Source organism: Phragmites australis, chromosome 24 (assembly GCF_958298935.1).
Source record: "Phragmites australis chromosome 24, lpPhrAust1.1, whole genome shotgun sequence".
Classification (NCBI taxonomy): Eukaryota; Viridiplantae; Streptophyta; class Magnoliopsida; order Poales; family Poaceae; genus Phragmites; species Phragmites australis.
The window spans coordinates 1,840,007-1,858,095 of NC_084944.1; the positions used below are offsets into that span (position 1 = coordinate 1,840,007).

The window sequence follows — 18,089 nt, forward strand, 5'->3', positions numbered from 1 at the left end:
ATTAATTTTCTTCAAATGAAAAATCTATTCTTCCTACTGTATGGAGAGAGAAGGAGAAAGCGATGGCGAGAGAGAGGAGCACGACTGCACGAGACTGGCCGGTAAGACAGTAGGAGAAGGAAGGCAAGTCAAGCTGTCAAGGGGAAGGCCACCCCACTTTATTGCCTTTTTCATGTTGCACGCTATCATTTCGAGATCAAGAGCTGCCAGGAGAATAAAATACTCTCCCGTCCCCCCACATACCTCCTCACCCTTCCTCTCACAAACGCTCAACTGCAGAAGAGAGAGAAACCACCGAGAGCGTACTAATGAGTCCTTGGACTCTACACCGCAGCTCTGTCTGAAGTGAAAGCAGAAGCAACGAGGCACAGGACAAGACGTGTCGGGAGGTGGAAGACGAAGAGGCGAGAAGCTGTACCTGACTGTACCATCGCCATTCTTGGTTTTGGTTGCTGTTGTGAGATGTTGGATTAGATGAGAGGAATGCCCTTTGCTGGTAGCGCACGAGAGGGCCACGCGGGGACATTGCTGCTGCTGCAACAACAACAGGGGCTCGCCGCCGGCAAGGTCTTCGGCGCCGGCGGTCTCTGGGAGCCCACCTCGGTGCTCGACCACCGCCCCAGCCCCAGCCCCAGCCCGCCGACCTCGGCTTCCACGCTGTCGTCGCCCCTGGGCGCCGCGACCGCCGGCGTGGCGGCCCTCGCCGGTTCTAACGCCAAGAACATCTCCCCACCGCCGGTGGCGGCGGCATGGCCGGGTGGAGCGGCTGCGGAGGAAGCCGCGGCGGGGGGGAAGGAGGAGTGGCAGCTCACGCCGCTTGAAATGGGCCTTGGCGGCGGCGAGGGGTGGGACACCGCCAGCTCTGTTCTGTCCGACAACGCGGCGCCGCCGGGTCTCGCACCCGACCACACCTTCCTCAGGTGGTTCATTGGCGGTGAGGAGGCGTCTGCGGCCATGGGGGGCGTCATGGACCCGCCGGTCCTTGAGCTCGACCACGCCCCGTCCATGATGTCGCCGGCTTTTGGGCCCAACCTATCGTTCGCGCCGGCCATGGAGGACACAAAGGCGGCGCCTTTTGGCCACGCGCCGAACTTCCTGCTCCACCATCATCAGCACCACCCCCAGCCACACGCGGCGTTCTTCGGCTCGCACCCGTCCTTCGACGCGGCGACGCCACCGTCGAAGCGGCACCACCCGATGGCCGGCGCGCCGGCGCCAAAGCTGTCTCCTTTCCCTGGCCCCGTCGCCCCGGCGGGCGGGCTCGTGCCCACCCTGAAGCCCAAGGCGGAGGCAGTGAACGATGAGGCGGCCGCCGCGGTGGACCAGCTCGCCGCGGCGACCAGGCTCGCCGAGGCCGGCGACGCCTTCGGCGCCCGCGAGATATTGGCGCGGCTCAATTATCGGCTCCCCGCCGCCCCCACGGCCGGGACGCCACTGCTCCGCTCAGCCTTCTACTTCAAGGAGGCTTTGCGCCTTGCGCTCTCCCCAACTGGCGAGGCCCCCACGCTGCCGGCGTCCACGCCGTACGATGTGGTCCTCAAGCTCGGCGCGTACAAGGCCTTCTCCGAGGTCTCCCCCGTGCTCCAGTTCGCGCACCTCACCTGCGTGCAGGCGGTGCTCGACGAGCTCGGCAGCGCTAGCTGCATCCACGTGCTCGACTTCGACATCGGCATGGGCGAGCAGTGGGCGTCGCTGATGCAAGAGCTCGCTCAGCGCCGCCCCGCGACGGCGCTCAAGGTCACTGCATTGGTGTCGCCGGCGTCGCACCACCCGCTCGAGCTGCAGCTCATCCACGAGAACCTCTCCGGCTTCGCCGCCGAGCTCGGCGTCCTCTTCCAATTCGCCATCTTCAACATCGACAACCTCGACCCCGCAGAGCTGCTCGCCATTGCCGGCGGCGACGCCCTCGCAGTCCACCTCCCCGTCGGCTCGGCCCACGTGGCCGCAATGCCGGCCATCCTCCGCCTCGTCAAGCGGCTGGGCGCGAAGGTCGTCGTCTCCGTCGACCACGGCTGCGACCGCACGGAACTGCCCTTCGCCGCGCACCTGTTCCAGGCGTTCCAGTCCTGCGTGTCCCTTCTCGACTCCATCGACGCCGTGGGCACGGACGCCGACACGGTCGCCAAGATCGGGCGGTTCCTGGTCCAGCCCGGCGTCGAGCAGCGTGTGCTCGGGCGCCACCGCGCGGGCATGGACAAGCCTCTGCCGTGGCGGACCGTGTTCGCGTTGGCCGGGTTCGTGCCGGTGCAGGCCAGCACCTTCGCCGAGTCGCAGGCCGAGTCGCTCCTCAAGGTGGGGTTCCGCGTCGAGAAGCGCGGCGGCGCGCTCTGCCTCTACTGGCAACGCGGCGAGCTCGTATCCGTGTCCGCATGGCGGTGCTGACCACCGGCCACGCCGTCGCCGGCCTCCGGCAACCGTGAATCTACCAGCCCGGTTTAGCTAGGACTAATGATCCTACTACAAGCAAAAATATTTTCACTATTGTCGTTGTAATGATCTGATCTGATCACCTGCTTATTAGTGTCCTAAATTGGAGTACGTTGTCTGTCGCCTGGCTAGCTTGCAGCCGTTCGTTCTGCTCAGTTGATTAGCAGAGTGGGTTGTGTTTTGCAGGTTGTAAAGGTAGGTGTGGTGCAGTTAACCAATGCATTCTACCACCCTTGTTGCTACTCAATTGCTGTGAAATCAACGGTTATGGTTTTTGAAATGATGTTGTTCTCCACTGAATGTATCTGCAATTTGATCCCAACCTACCTAAAAATTTTGTTTTCAGAAATGTTGCTGTTCTCCACTGTTGTATCTGCAATTTGATCCCTAGCACCTCGGATTACAATTTATGAGAAAGAGATCATTAGCCTCAAAACTAAGATTCAGCCGTTTCATGACAAGATTCTTGGACACTGAATTACGGACACATAGTTGCTTTCTGAGAGAGAGAGAGAGAGAGCTGGAAAAGAAGGCTCTGCACGAGAGTGGCGTGTGCTTAAGAGCAGCGAGCAGAGAGAAGCCCCCAACGATCTCCGACTCAACAATGGCGAAACAAAAACAACGATTGGTAATAAAGCGGCCGTGCATGGGGCGCCCGCCGGAAGCAAGCATAAAGGCAGCAGACAATTTTGTTTTCGAGTGGGATTCTGATTTGCACTCAGTTTTAGCTAGCTAAAGTGCCAGTGAGAGCTAAGATATACTCCGGTTGCTTAGCTGCTTCAACAAGCTTGTGATGGGCTGATGGCTTCAGCAAGGCTCTCTCTGAATCTGCCTGCCTATCCTTGTATATGTTCTGGTATCAGTCACTGATTGTACTAGCTAGGATCATCAGCTTTACCGTTCATGCTCATCAGGTTTTACTGTTCATGCTCCAGTGGAATTGCTTAATCTCATTATTGTTGAATTTGGTTTTAAAATTTTTTTCTGTTACAAGGAAGACGCAGCTAGAATTGTTATTGAGCCTGGATCATTTAGCACAGTATATAAACTAAACCATTGTGTGTTATGATAAACACCGCCTGTAGAATAGCGCAGCATCTGTCAGGGAAGATGTTAGGCTATTGGCGGGACATGACTACGAGAGATTGTAACTAAATTGATTTCTCTTGTTGAATTAAAATAGATGATGTGCGCTTCTTTATATAGAAGTCAGTTATAACAATATAGATTTAATAAATCTTATTTCTAATACCGACTAATAAATCTTATATCTAACTAATATAATATAATCTGATTCCTAACAACTAATCCAACTAATATTATCTCGAACCAACCTAACAGCTCTTACCTATTCTAGCTGAACTCAACATCATTCCCCCTCTCAGTAAAATGGCTCGTCCATGATCTGAAAAGCAGGATTGGCAAGCCTTCCTCCGTCAACCAACGTCATATGGTTCATCATAGTTGGTCGTTCTCAGGGTGGTGTTATCGATGACCTACAGCTCCTTAAACTCTTAGAACTGACGCTAAAACTAGACGAGTACGTTCACCCTCATCGTCTGAGGATCACTGTCGATGGATGAACACCGCAAGCAGAGATCCTGAGGGATCCCTTTGAGATTCGGCTGGGAGACTGGTCCTGGAACTACCTCGTACGCGATATTAATGCGTGTGGGACTTAGACAGGATGGATCGTCAGCTAGTAGAAATGAATGCACCAAGAATTTAGACAGGTTCAGACCGCACGGAGGTATAATACCCTACTCCTGTGTGTTCAGTATGTTATCAATGCTCTTCTCCTTTCCTTTTTTCTATCTCTTCTCATCTCTCTTACAAAGTGCTCCCCCTTTTATCTACCGGGGAGGCCCTTCAGGAAGTGCCCAGAGCAAGGGCACAAATTCCCGTAAGCAATAAATGGAAAGTGACCATCATTGGTCTACAGTTGATATTACAGAGGGTTGAAAATACATCCCTCGGACTATTCCATCGGTCTTCGCGTTCCAGCTTTAGTAGGCGTAGGGGCGCACACCGACCAGCTTCTGAGTACTCTCTTATGCCCGTTTGGTCAGAATAGGTCTGACGCGGTCTGATGTAACAGGGTGATAAGCCTCAAGCCCATCAAAGATATCTTCAAGCCGTTTTTCTTCAAGGGCCCCACAAGGGGACATGCGATGAGACCCGCCGTATTAATTGTGCCCACGCCTTCCTGCCAGGCGACGGCAAGAACTAACGTATTCAGTACGGCAGGCGTAGAGGAGAGTGGTTGGATGTGACCGTCCACACTCCCCATTAAATACGGCATGAGGCCTTCCACCGACTGACACCTCATCATGGAGTCCCTGCGGAGTCCACCAGCACGAGACTCTCTGGATGCTTGGGGCTCTCTGGGTGATACATGACTAGAAAAAGAAACTATAGAAAAGATGTTAGACTACTAGTGATACATGACTAGAAAAAGAAACTATGAACTAGATTTATTTTTTTTATTTGATTAAAATGCATAAATATACTCTACCAATCTAGACTAACAAATTTTATCTTTAAAATTAACTAATATATCTTAAACTTATCCCCAACCAATCTGACCCGGTGACACAGCAGCGGCGCTACAGTAACCCCCCGCACGCTACAGTTGCTAATATTCACTTCTAATCTATTCCAGCCGCCCATAACACTGTGTCTTGCTAAAAGTGGACACATGACAGATTAACTAAATTGAGTAAGCTCTCCATTTGTTCCTGCCATAAAAAAGAAATCCCGCAAGAATATGTTTTGAACAGATAATCCATGAAACTGTTGCTCGTTGAAGGGCATATGGTGATGGGGCGCCACTGCATTGTTTTTGTCAAGATGGAATTCCCCAGCCGCAACATGAACCGAATCCCTGCTTGTTCCCTCCATCGTTGTGCTGGGGGAGATGCAAAGATGGCAATCATGGTGTAAAGCGCCCGAGCTTTACCGCAATGTCGGCAAGCATCTCTTGCCATCAGCAGCGTTGGTGGGCGCTAATTGGAGTACCGAATTCGGTCATGTTGTGTCTCTGTAAACGATGAGGAATAAAACATGGCCCCCTCCCCTCTCTCTCTACTAATGTTGTGTGCGGGAATATTGAGAGTAGACAAATGGGTATAAATTGCAAGCAAATTGCAGGTTCAAGAAGATGTTACACCTAAAATCATGAACTTCCAACTAGTCAGGATTCTGCCTCAGCAAAGCTCTAAAAATTCATATGCTACAAAACTAACCAAATTAGTACAAACCATGCTACCCAATCCACAGAAATGGCAAAAGATTATTTCTATTTTCCCGGACTAAGGAAACCTCTCCGTCTCTGCTCGTGTTACTAGGAAACAAGAAAATCTCCCCTTGTCTCATATAAGCATGGGACACAAAATTCAGTTAGAAGTACTCGTTCTGATCATAAATATTTCTTGCTTTTAACTTTTTATTATCTTTGATGTCCAACTTTAATCATTATTCTTCCAATTAGAATACTGTTGTAGTATCAAATAAAAATTTAATATTATAAAATTATTTTTTAAGATAAATCTGAACGTGTTATTTTTATGGTTCCAAACTAAATAGTTTATAAGTTATTGATGGTTAAAATTTTAAAAGTTTCATCGAAACTTAATCAAAACAATTAATATTTACGACTGAAAGTTCAAACTGGTCTCCTTCAGAAAAACACAACATAATATGTGATGTTGCCGTTTACTGAAAAGGAGCAATTCCTGCAGAAAATTGGGCGGCTTGCCGAAGAACAACATCTCAACTTGTAGCCTATGGATGCAAAACAGCCACACGAGGTACAATATACTTGACAGGTAGAAGATCACCGGGTCGAGCGAACCGAGAGAGCATGGAACCGGAACATGTGGGCCATGGCGAAATTTAGCTGCATATTTATCCCCTGTATTGTCTGTCCTTCACAGATCACAGTCACTGCTCAGCTCAGGTCTGTTGGCCTGCACTGCTTCCATGCAGTGAGCCTGTTGACCACACACGCAGCTCTTGGGCCCCACCCACGGCACGCTGCCAGCATCGGTCAGTGAGGACTTGTCGATCCGATGATCCAATCCGTGTCGGCCGGTCATGCGCCACCGGATGGCACGTGGGCCCCGCTCCACGGCCTCATGCTGCGCCTCTCAGGGACAAGTGGACGGCCCTGATCTCACCGGGTTCTGTAGTTTATTCAGACACCGCCTGTGCCGTCTAGCCTGCTGTGCATGTGCTCCAAAGTTTGGCGCTCGTCATGGCTGGATCTGGCTCGGTTTTTCCATTTTCTTTGATCAAAATCAAAATGTCAAGTCGTCTGAACAAATCATTTTGGTTTTCATTTATCAGCAAGTGGCCTTAGGAAACTTCACATCGAGTTCGAGCGGGCGTGCCAAGTTCCTGTGAGAGCCTAAGCAGTAAGCACTCTCCAAACTCCAACTCCCAGCTCGGACTCCCCATGTGTGGTCTCCTAACGTGTCGAGTTGCCCAACAGCAACTAGGCAAGAAGACATGTGGCCCTCTCATCACATACCAATGTCATGTTGCTCCGCCGTTTTTGTCTCGTTCGATCCTCACCCGGGTAACCTCCTCTCCAGTTACCGGCCAGAACAATCTCTCTAAGCAGGGATGGATCACTGTGGAGGCGGAGGGGCTCAAGCCTTTTACCTCAGGCGCACCTGCGAGCCCTAGGCTACATTCAAATTATAAACATGGAAGAGGAGAAAAAAAAAAAGAGAGAGAAGAGCCTAGTACTTAATAGCTACAGATCCGCAACCGTTTGTAAGTTACATTGGCCCAATGAAGCTCACATGCATCCATGGCGCACGTTTCTATCTGGTAATGGAGATACGACGAGCCTACTCGAGCTTCCAGTTGTAGCTACGCCGCTCGTCGTTTCCCCGTCTCACCAACCAGCGCGCTACAGCAACAGGGAGGGCAGCCAGCCATGGAGGAACGGAGCACGTGCGAGCGTGCGTGCGAGTAACAGCCGGTCGTGCCGGGCACGATGGACTGGGGAGGACTTGGACTGGACTGAACTGAACGAAGACTGGACGTGTGATGTATCATTCTCATCAGGACAGACAGGCACATCAAGAGCCAGCAGCCCAGCCCCACTGGTATGGACGTGTCGCATTTACCTGCGACTAGCTTCAGAATGGGCGCTGCTTTGCCAAAGCACGTCGAGACTCGAGACACGCTGGAGACTGGAGAGCCACAGTCCGCTGCAACAACAGCAGCAGCAGGCCAGCAGCAGCAGTAGGCCAGGTTAACATCACGGTGCCCATGACCAGGCGTCCAGGCCCCGCCTTGAAGCTGACGGGTGGGCCGGCGACGTCGATCGGCCGGTGCGGCACAAGTGCCCGTGACACACGGACGGGGGAGGTCAGCAGCATGCGTCCAAGCTCCAACAAAACAGTCCGTCTTGGCCATGCTCCCGGTTCAGGCGAAACTGCCATTCCGCGCAGCGACTGAACACGCCACGGCAGGGACCAGTCAAGCTTGTTCTTCTGGCTCGGCACTGCACATCCTCTCATCACACACCAGTGTGGCGCAGGAGCATACTGGCAAGTAGCCTGCAAGGCACAAGTTACAGGGACGTTAGCAGTTACAGTTCAGAAAAACGGTACCACACTTCATTCAAACTTCAAAGCGAGTAATAAGGTAATGTAAGGTATTCCCTTTAGAAAAGATTTTCATTTACTTCAACGTTCTCACGGTTTCCTAAGTTTATTCTCTTCAGTACTTAGATTCTATCTTCTTTCACTTTACGAATCCTTTCGAAGGAAAGCTGTTGAAGATAAAAGAAAATAAAAGGAACGAGAACGGAAAAGAAAATCAGAAAGATAACAAAATGAAAGGAAAATGATTGAGGATGGTCTAAGGCCAAAATCCAATTTCAGAAACTGTGCATCTTTCCTCAAATGTGCCTGTAGTACCATAGATGCACCATTTTTGGGACGTGGTATTCAGTGAATCATTCCTCAGCCGTCCAAATTGCCAGCAATACAAAAATTGGCTACAAGTGCGATTCATGTGCGTATCGGTGACCCGCAATTGCAAAGTGTCAAGACAAGCACACGCTTTATTCCCCCTCTAACATCCCGAACGTTTAGTCGCAGCTCGGTTTCACACCGCCAACCCGCTAAAGCGCCGCAAAGCGATCACAAAAGGGAGCAAATTGTTAATGGTAAGCATGATTTGAAGTTTCAGAGGCAGGGAATCAGAAATCACTAGACAGGAAGGAAGGCCTCCAAATCTCGTTCATACGGGTTCATATTTCATTTGGGAGGCCAAACAGGAAATGCAACCAGTAGTGACCGTCGAGTAGAAGTAGCACATTTGTGTGGAGGCTGGCTGCAAGTACACCCTCCTCCCTCCCTTGGAAAGAGCTAAAGATACGCAACTTTTAAGAGCCAAAAGGAAAAGAAAAGTGGGGAGATGAAGCAAAGAGATTGATGTGTCATGGTGAAGCTGCATCGGAGAGTGGGATTCGGTGCCAACTACAAGGTTGATGCATGGGGTCACGCCGTGCATCGGCCAGCCTTTGTGTCCTCTTTTCTCTAAGATAGTGTTTCTGACGAGGGAAAGGTAGTGTAGGGCTGTTAAACCCTCACTACAGCTAGTAATAGCCTAGTACGTGCAACGCCTATGGATTGAGCTTGCGGAGAAGGAAAAGCAGTGAAGGAGCTAACCAGGAAAGGATGACGATTTTTTAATCTACTTTTCATCTTAAAGAAGAATGAACAGAATGATGCATGCATCTACCTATTTTTCCTTCAGCAATCTCTTGCCTACCCTCCTGCCCTATTATAGCAGTATGGTAACAGCTAAGGTCCTTACAGTAAGCAGCTTTTTCAGGAGGTTTCAGGTTGAATAATGAGATTTTCTGCTACAGCAGTATGGTAACATTGAGGTTGAACAAGCAGTCAACTAAGTCGGCAGAAAATCGGTTCTTATAGTTGAGCTTGCAGAAGGGGTGAAAAGGAGAAGCAGGCCCATTTGCAAGAAACTTCAAAGTTCAGTTTTACAGAACTCAAGCTAAGAGTAGTATGCCTTGGAAATGAAAGGACAGAAACTTTTTTTAGATTAGCCAATTCCCTGCTTCCTAAACGAAAACAAAGTCACTGCAATTGTGTATTCAATGTATTAGACAAGACATCGCGAATCAGTTCTTTGATGGTGATGAAATCGTGCTTTCAAGCAACATGTCATTCATCTGATGTTATGGTCATGGCAGAGCATAAATAATGCAGGCATGGTCCAATGGATGATCTTATTAGGTCAACTGCAGATTCTAAGTTTGTGCTGAAGGTTTGCATCCACACAAGTTATATTCAGAAACTACTTGAGTTAAAATGCACAAACAAATATATGCCAAATAGATGCCCAAAAATCCTAGGTCAAGTTGCTGAGAACATTACCAATCCATCAGACAAAATTATTTGTGTAGCAGAAACATCGAAGTGTAAGATTACGTGCACTACTTAGTAACAGACGCCTAAAAGAATCACTCACCTTCATCAGTTCAACTAATAGTTGCATTACAAAATTCGAATCCAATTGCAACGAAATCTCTAGCCCTCTTTTGCCTCAGCCGACAAACTGGACGTATGTGCTCTGCATAAACACTAACTTCACAAATGCCGACTGAGGTTCAAGATACCTGAAAAAATATTATAAAGGAAAGACAGGCAGAACCTTCGTTAAGTGATACAAAATTCATGTCATGAAACAAGAATATTGGTGCTGGTCAATCAGGGAAATAAACTATCTTGGCATGTGCAAGAAAGAAATAGGAACCAACGTGAAAAAATATCATTGTAGAAGAAAATCAAAGATGATGCTGTCACTTCTCAAAGCCTTCCTTGCGAACAACAAACTCATGCAATATGCTTTTCTCCAGAATATCGTGTCTTCATCAAACATGCAAAATTTGTTTCTAATACTAAATTCTTTTTGCCACTTGCCTACCACTAAATTGACAATAAGAATTGACGTTATGATAATGTTTCAGTATCAAATTTCTATAAAGCAGGAATATATCTTTAGAAATTGGCTAATGCGTCAATGCCAAACACATGTCTGCCGTTAGGCATCTGATCAATGAAAAAGCAAATGAAAAGAGATGCTCTTTTATCTTCCTGAAGAAGGCTCTTGCAAGAAAATGTAATTTAGATAGAACCTTTGACGCAGGCTTTCCACGGTGGCAAAAGCATGATATAATGTACCTGGAATGTTTATCAGGTTGATGAGCCAGTTGTGCAGAAAGAGGTTAAATCGAGACCGAAATAATTGTCATCCATGGTTTGCTGCAGAATGATATGCATTTCCTTCAGGAACAGATCATGAACATTCCAAGGAAGAGACAAAAGTATAAAAAATATAAAGGTGTAGAAATAGCCATGAAGATGTAAAAACAGGATATGAAAAACAAAGATGGTTATGTACGTCGTATTTAACTGTAATAGTAACCAAACATAGCAATAAGAGATAGAACCGATCACCTATCTGATAAAATGAAAGTTGACCGCCTGCAACTCAATCAAACACGAGAGAATGCACAGGATAGTACTTTTGACTACCTCAGATGAATGTGCCAACCAAACAAAACCCAACAAAATGTGTATACTATAATAAGGGAGTATAAATTGATTCACCAACTGCACTGCGATTGTGTTTCTACCAAATGACAAGAGCTTAATTTAAGCCCAACAGTACATGACAAGACCGAAACACTTGATGGGCCTTGGAGCAGGTAAAGTTTATGCAAGTCCTATTTGCACATAAGGTTGTAATAATGTATAGTATTTGCTAGATTGCTACCGCCAGTGCGAAGTGCTAAATTATGATTATGTTAAAATATCTGCACATCAATTGGGAATGCATAAGGTAGTTGATGTAGGAGTAATGCCAGTAATACAAAATTAGGGTATCCGTTCGTCAAGCCCGAGCTCCATCCGGCTGGGCCTGAGCTCCGTGGAACCTCCCTCAAGCTTTCCCCTCTGGATTCACCGCCGGCCGACACGCTGTCCCTCATCTTCCTCGGCTCCGGCGCATCCATTATGCCCCTCTCTGTCACGCCGTCGTGCCATTGCTCTCCTGCCCAACCGACTATGTGGTGAGCTTCCCCGTTCCCCACTGAGTCTTTAGCACGCGCTCCTTTTCCTTTTGCCTGACGCCGGCACGGGTCTCCACGTGAGTCGTCCGCCACCGCCGCCTCGACGCACGTCGCCGGTCGAGCCGTAGCCGGGCTCATCGGCCAATAACCGCGCCGTTGGGTTCGCTAGGGTGCATAGAAGCCGTAGGTAACCTCGGCCGAGCCGTTTGGGCTGTCGTTCGTCGCCAACACGCTTGGACCGAGCCGTCGCCGTGTCACCATCGTTGAGCGCCGCCGCCGGCTCTCTCCTTCCGTCGTCGTCGACCACATGTACCACTGGTGTGTTCCCCCTGTCGCGCTAGTGCCGCCTCTGCCCTCTGCTGGCCGAGCCGCGCATAGGCCGCACGTCTGCCGCATGTGCCGCCCGGCACTGTGCAGCTGTGGCGCGTGTCGATTTTGACCCGTGGTCAAAACGCCGGGCCTGCTATCAGCGACTGAGGCTAGCTCCCCGCCAGTGCAAAAAGGTTTAGGGCCATTTAATAATCCGATTAATTTGGAAATAACAAAACTGATTTATTGATCAAGTGTCAAATCGGCTGGAACTTGAAAAATACATAGGAAATTGTATGTTGCTCTAAAAATTGTGAAACCAACATTATTGGGTTTGTATGAGTATAATTTACATGTTAAAAATACTAAGAGCTATGAAATATGTAGTGGAATTTCATTGGTTAATAAAATAGGTTTAAGCTTAATTAATCCAAGAAATATTAAATGTTTGTCAATAATCCAAAATAAGAAAACCTTGAGGCTTTAAACTCATGGCATGATGCATTGCACTATTGTCATACATTGTGGGGTATCTTTCATTATATGTCATTAATGCTCATCATTGCATGCGTTCTTCAGTAGTGAACGAAGGACCGGAGTGTAACGCGGGCGCGATCAAGGACAACGCCGAACTACTGAAGTTTTGCGAGTGTTGTGCGGGTAGCGTCAGACAAGCACTAGAGCAGCAAAGCAAGCATCTAAGCATACTGTAACATTTGGTTCAAATTGAATGAAGTTTAATTTGATAAATTATGCTCTATGTATATTTCATGTTCAGTGAGTCGATGTCGAGTTTGTATGGATAGAACCTAAGTTGATTGCATTACATCTAACTTGAGTTGTTGTTCATCCATATCCTTGTAACCTTTATGTAATTGGTGTCTAGTTTCAAAGGTTAATCGAAATGCTTAGCACTGCTTAGATCCTCGGTAGAAGTCGAGCGACGGTGCATTCGTTGTTCACGAGCCTAGGGCTTACTTACTGTTTACAATAACGGTTACGAGGTTAAGATGGATGAGTTATGATAATGAGACGAGATATTGACGGTGTTAGGGGTGTTTCTCTTGGCGGATTTGGAATTCCCCTAGGTAGGTCGGGAGAGGAGCCCAGACACCATAGTCCCTTGCGTCGTTTAAGCATCGATCGTTGTTGCAGTAGACTCCAACATTGTTCATACTAACCACATGCTGATACAATGGTAAGGTAAACCAATTATCATACGCCGTGCTGACACTTGCCTTACGGCCCAAAGACACGTAAGAGAAAAATAATGGGGATAATCAAGGTGTCGGGGAGCCGAAACATGGCTGGGACTTGCTCGCGGTAACCCCGGTACCATAGGGGCATATGCCAGTGGTGATTCCGGGTATGAGAAAGGTTGTCACGAGTACCTTCTTATGTGTACTTTAGCGAGTAGCACAAGCCGAATGATCCTTGTGTCTTATGGGTAAAGATATACCCCTGCAGGGTGTAAGGACAATTCGAATTGCCGCGCTCTCGGTTATGAGTATGCTTTTGTCCATTTGCAGTAGTCGTAGAGTTACAAATGTGGTTTTAATGTGGTATGTGGTTGAGATGGCTATGTTTATAGATATGTTAATTGTTGTTCCAGTTACGCATACGTTCATATTTATGTTGAGGTTTATAGGTTGAAAAGATATAGTTGGTTAAGTATAGAGGCTCACACATATGTGTCTAAGTTGTTGTCCCATGTTATTTTACTTAACTTGTGGTCTTTTCCTTACTAGCTGCTCAATGCATAATCTTTGAAGTCGGGTTATATATATACCATATATGGATTAAGTCTTGCTAGTACCTTCGTACTCACGCTGCTCTTTCAGGTTCTGCAAGTGAGGATAAGTTGGTCTTTGCCTACTTCACGTCCGCTGATGTTGGTGGCGGAATGAGTAGTAAAAACTACTAGAGTGACGGTGTTTTGGAGTGGTGCCTCAGCGCAAATGGCTCCACCCTTCTTTTATTGTCAATAAGTTTTGTTTCCGCTACGTAGTTTCTCTAATCTTTTGTTGAAAATGATGATCCTCTAAAGTCTTGTAATATAATGTTAATTACTCGCTCTTTCTTAAGCTTATTGTGATGCTATATATTGGTAAGACATGTGTTCCGATTTTAGACACAAAACACGTGTCTGGACTACCGGGATGGTATTCTAATTAATTATGGAGATTATGATTATGAATAATGATCCTCCTGATGATTAATTAGAATACTGTTTGGATGGTTCCTCACACCTCTGCTGATGTGACTTGACATGTCGGCGTATCGGCTGATGTGGCTGATGACAAGGATGTCATGTTAGCATGGTGGCTGACTAGGATCATGTGGACACATGGCAGCTCTGGATTGGGTAGCGAAGGGGTATAATTAGATCTAATCTTAGTCGTGTCCTCTAGATCCAACGACTGAGGGTTGGGGGAGGGGGTTAGCCAGCCGACGGCTTGAACCAAGACAACGGAGGAGCTCAGGCATGGCGGCGCACAGTCGGAGAAATGCGCAAACCTCGTCACTGGGCACGGGGAGCGGCGGAACACAACGCGGAGGCTTCGGCGAACTCACCTAGGGTGTCGGGTGGCTCCAGGAGGCGGCGAGATACGCTAGCGACAGAAGGGGCAGTGGAGGCCATCGGGTTCTCATCGGCGACGGCGTTCCGACGGTGAGGAGGCGACAAGAAGCGGTGGGCGGCGAAGCTTGGCGCAACGGCGACAATGGCGACAGGGGCGTGCTAGGGTTTCAGGTAGATGCAAAAAACAAGGGGGCGACGGACTTGCCCTCGACCTTGCGAAGCCGAAGTACCGATCGGTGCAGGCAGGGAACCTCCGGTGCGATGGTTGCGCGAGCTCGGCGGGAGCGGCAATGGCGGCAGCGGTGGATCGAGATCTAGGGTTTTGGCGCTCAGGAGTAGCGGTGACTCTATGGTTTAAAGGTGGTGCACCCAGGGCCTATTTCTGGGCGGAGGAGGTTCGGTGAGACCAGGATCCAAGGCAGCGGCGTGGTCAGACTCCGGCTCGGTCTCCAGGTCAGGGACGAGTCCGACAGGGGGGGTCCGCACATCATCGGCACAGAGGGGCAGCAGACACGCACGGGAGTTGGGCTGGGCGCGGCCTAGGCAGGAAAGGAGGCCGAGAGGGAGGCGGAAACTGGGCCAGCTGGGCTGGACAGCGGACTTCAGCCGGGAGAGAAAAAATTTCTTTTTCTTTTATGAAATTAATATCAACTTTTCCAAAGCTAAAACAGCGCGCCTCGACGTTTTCAAAATAATTATTTTTCACACAATAAAACTCTAATGACATAGCCTAAATTAATTGTTTAATTTAGAAAATAAATTTCCACTTAGGGTTTTAAGATGAAGAATAACACCTAAATCTAAAGAAGGATATTTTATTACTATTTCAAAAAGTTGGAAAATTAGGATGTTACAACACTTAGGTTATTCTGGGAAAGCCAGTTCCAGAATGCAACCTGTGTAATTTCAAGACCACGTATGGTAAGCAATTTTACTTCACTATATTTCTAATGATAGGGTATTGGAAAGGACAATTACCTTCAATATTTGAGGATTCTATATTTTCCTCTACTCAAAGGGCTTCAACAATTTTTAGCAAGCCACATCCATGTGTGCATCTTCATGTGGGATTTTTCGTTTCCTCCTTTTCTTAACATACCTTTTGCATCACATCTGAAAACACTTGGTGGTGGAACTTTCAATCTAAGCTCAACTTTCACGTTAAGGGCTGGCCATCTATGGTAGTGTCTACAAATTCTGAAGTGCATGGTATTTTACCTCTTAAGAAAATTTGTTTATTGTTCCTATCCACCATATGTCATATTTTGTAGTTTAGTTTTTTTTATGGGGAATACTTTGTAGTTTAGTTAAGTTACGAGTTTGAGAGTCCCACTAGAGAGTGATGCACAGAACATATATATTTTTTATTTAAGCTCCTTACTAGCGTCATTCATATTTTCTAGCAATTTTTTTTTATTAGAGTGTAGTTTCTGATCATGTTTTCTCGGGTTGCAGTTGCAGGCTGGCTAACGGGCTAAGAACTGGATAGCTAAGCTTTCTTGCTTTCTGCTGCATCATCAGTGAGCGCAATCATCTTTGAGGAAAACAAGATACTGTATTTGCCAGTCCAGTCTATCTACGCTGAGCCTTGCTTTCTAACATGACCAGAGCTTGCCTTTCTTTGTTGATGCTTTAAGAGGGAGAAGGTATTCTGCCAGTACATGTCCACCTCTTTTCTTCCCTCTCCTGCTGCTTGAAGAAATTCAACAAATGTCTCTAATTGCAGCTCATATGTATCTTTTTTTCCCCAAACACATATAGTTTCAAGTGACGTCCCGCAGCAACACGCCGGGTACCAACTAGATTATATTGGTTACATCAGTTGTTCAAAGTTCAAACTATGCACACCATGAAATCAGTACGATCTAATCAGAAGAACAGGTATCTTAAACCAAGTAAATAGATTGTAGATTACTAGCTTATGGTATAACAAGTTTACATGGAAAACAGTATAAACTTACCGGCGAAACATTGAGGCTGAACGTTCTCCTTCCCAAATCCGGCACCCAATTCTTCCTCCTCGCTATCACTGCTCAGGAAATCATCCCCATCCATCAGCTCTACCCACTTCTCATCATCCGAATCAGCCCCTCAACCCCTCAGCCGCGAGCTGGCGCTGCCAGAAAATCTCAGTCCTCAGTCGCCCAGTCCCCTCTTCTCATCATCCGAATCAGCCCCTCAACCCCTCAGCCGCGAGCTGGCGCTGCCAGAAAATCTCGCCAAATCCTCATCGTACCAGGTGCGCACCTGGGGCCGTAGACCCGTGCGAGCTCCCCGCAACACGGCGGCGAGGAGCGCGTCGACGCAGCGTGTAGCACGCGCCGGAGACGAAGCCGGGGCCGCGCCCGTTGTGGAAGGCCCTGGGCCGAGGTGGTCGGCGCGGGTACCGATGAGGCAGCGGGACCCATCACTCACTAGTCACTTCACCGGAGTTCGACCGGCGAGCCAGGCCCGAAGCACTGGCGCCGTCGGGGGGCAGCCGAGCGACGACGGGATCAACTTGCTAAGGCCCGGCAAAGAAACGGCCCAAACCGCGGGCTTCATCAGGGTACATGGGTCACATGCTGTTTTTATCAATTTTGCGCAGCAAACCAACAAGCAAGAAGGCATAGGGAGGCAAGTTTTGTATTTTTTGGTTTATTAGGAGAACCCAAAATTATAAAATAAATTAGAGATTTACTCTCACTTAATTAAGAAAAAATAAACTAAATTATGATTCCGAACTATCTATTTGAACTCACTTGCATGCCTAAGCATGCCCAAATAAGCCCAGCAAGTTAGAGAGGTTAGCCCAGTTCCACCCCCTACTTTTCTTTGAATCCTCATGCACTAGGTTTACGATTTTGTGCCTTTCAACATTTTGAAAAGATTGATTCAATATTTTTCAAAAACGAGTTCAACATTATCCGTATACTATTTCAACATCTGCAAAAAATATGTTGAACTAGTTCTTTCAAAATGTTGAACCCGTATATTCGTAACGTGGAACTAGTTCTTTAAAAAAAAACTAGGCTACGAACTGCTCCGTGAGCCTTCTTGGGCCTATTTCGCTAGGTCTGGTGGGCTACACCACTTAAAAGATATTTTCGGTCACTTTACCCACCTATAGAGTGCCCGTCAAGATTAGGTTGCTGAAGGTGGACGCTAGAGGATGTCTTAATTAATTTAACAATATCTACCGACTCTACTTAGGTCAACCACTAATACTAATTTTTAAAAAAATATTTAATTTTAAAAATAATAATATTATTGATTAAGCTAAAAGGTCGGTGAGTCCCTTAAGTTTATCGATTTGCACCTCTAGTGAACGCTGCCGGCACGGCCGGGCACACCTGCCACCTGTGCGGCGGGCGGCGGGCGCCGGGGAGTTCGTGGCGAGCCAACGCGAGGGTTGGAGACGGGTGCAATGTGAACGAGCCTGAAACCCTGGAGAAGATGGCACGCGGCGAGGCAAAGCGTCGGATTGTGGTGTATCTGCGTGGCATCTGGCTGCCAATGCCGGCAGCGGCAGGCGATCAAGATCGAGATGCCGTGATGCCCATGCATGGCTTATCGTCTCGTGGTTAGATCGATGAGAAGATCAAGTTTCTTAGTGCTCTTTTCTCGGCACGAGGGTGGGAACTTCGAACTGGGAGCCTCGTGTTCTAGCGAAGT

At 48.0% G+C, this 18,089-nt stretch overlaps 1 protein-coding gene and 1 long non-coding RNA gene across 2 annotated transcripts; one reads left to right on the forward strand and one right to left on the reverse strand.

Annotated features, from left to right (window-relative positions):
• The first annotated feature begins 213 nt into the window (after positions 1-213).
• LOC133907827 (scarecrow-like protein 6) lies at positions 214-2,707 on the forward strand. The gene has a single exon (XM_062349921.1). The coding sequence runs from the start codon at positions 475-477 to the stop codon at positions 2,380-2,382; it is 1,908 nt and encodes a 635-aa protein (XP_062205905.1). The 5' UTR covers positions 214-474; the 3' UTR covers positions 2,383-2,707.
• Positions 2,708-7,157: 4,450 nt separating this feature from the next.
• On the reverse strand, positions 7,158-16,961 carry LOC133907620 (uncharacterized). The gene is made up of 4 exons (XR_009907987.1): positions 16,397-16,961; positions 10,656-10,736; positions 9,943-10,090; positions 7,158-8,000 (listed from the first exon to the last, which is right to left on the reverse strand). It is a non-coding gene; the product is annotated as an uncharacterized LOC133907620 (long non-coding RNA).
• Positions 16,962-18,089: the final 1,128 nt, after the last annotated feature.

Bases quoted from the DNA above. Each gene is read 5' to 3' on its own strand.
- LOC133907827 (XM_062349921.1), top strand. From the start codon at position 475: ATGAGAGGAATGCCCTTTGCTGGTAGCGCACGAGAGGGCCACGCGGGG.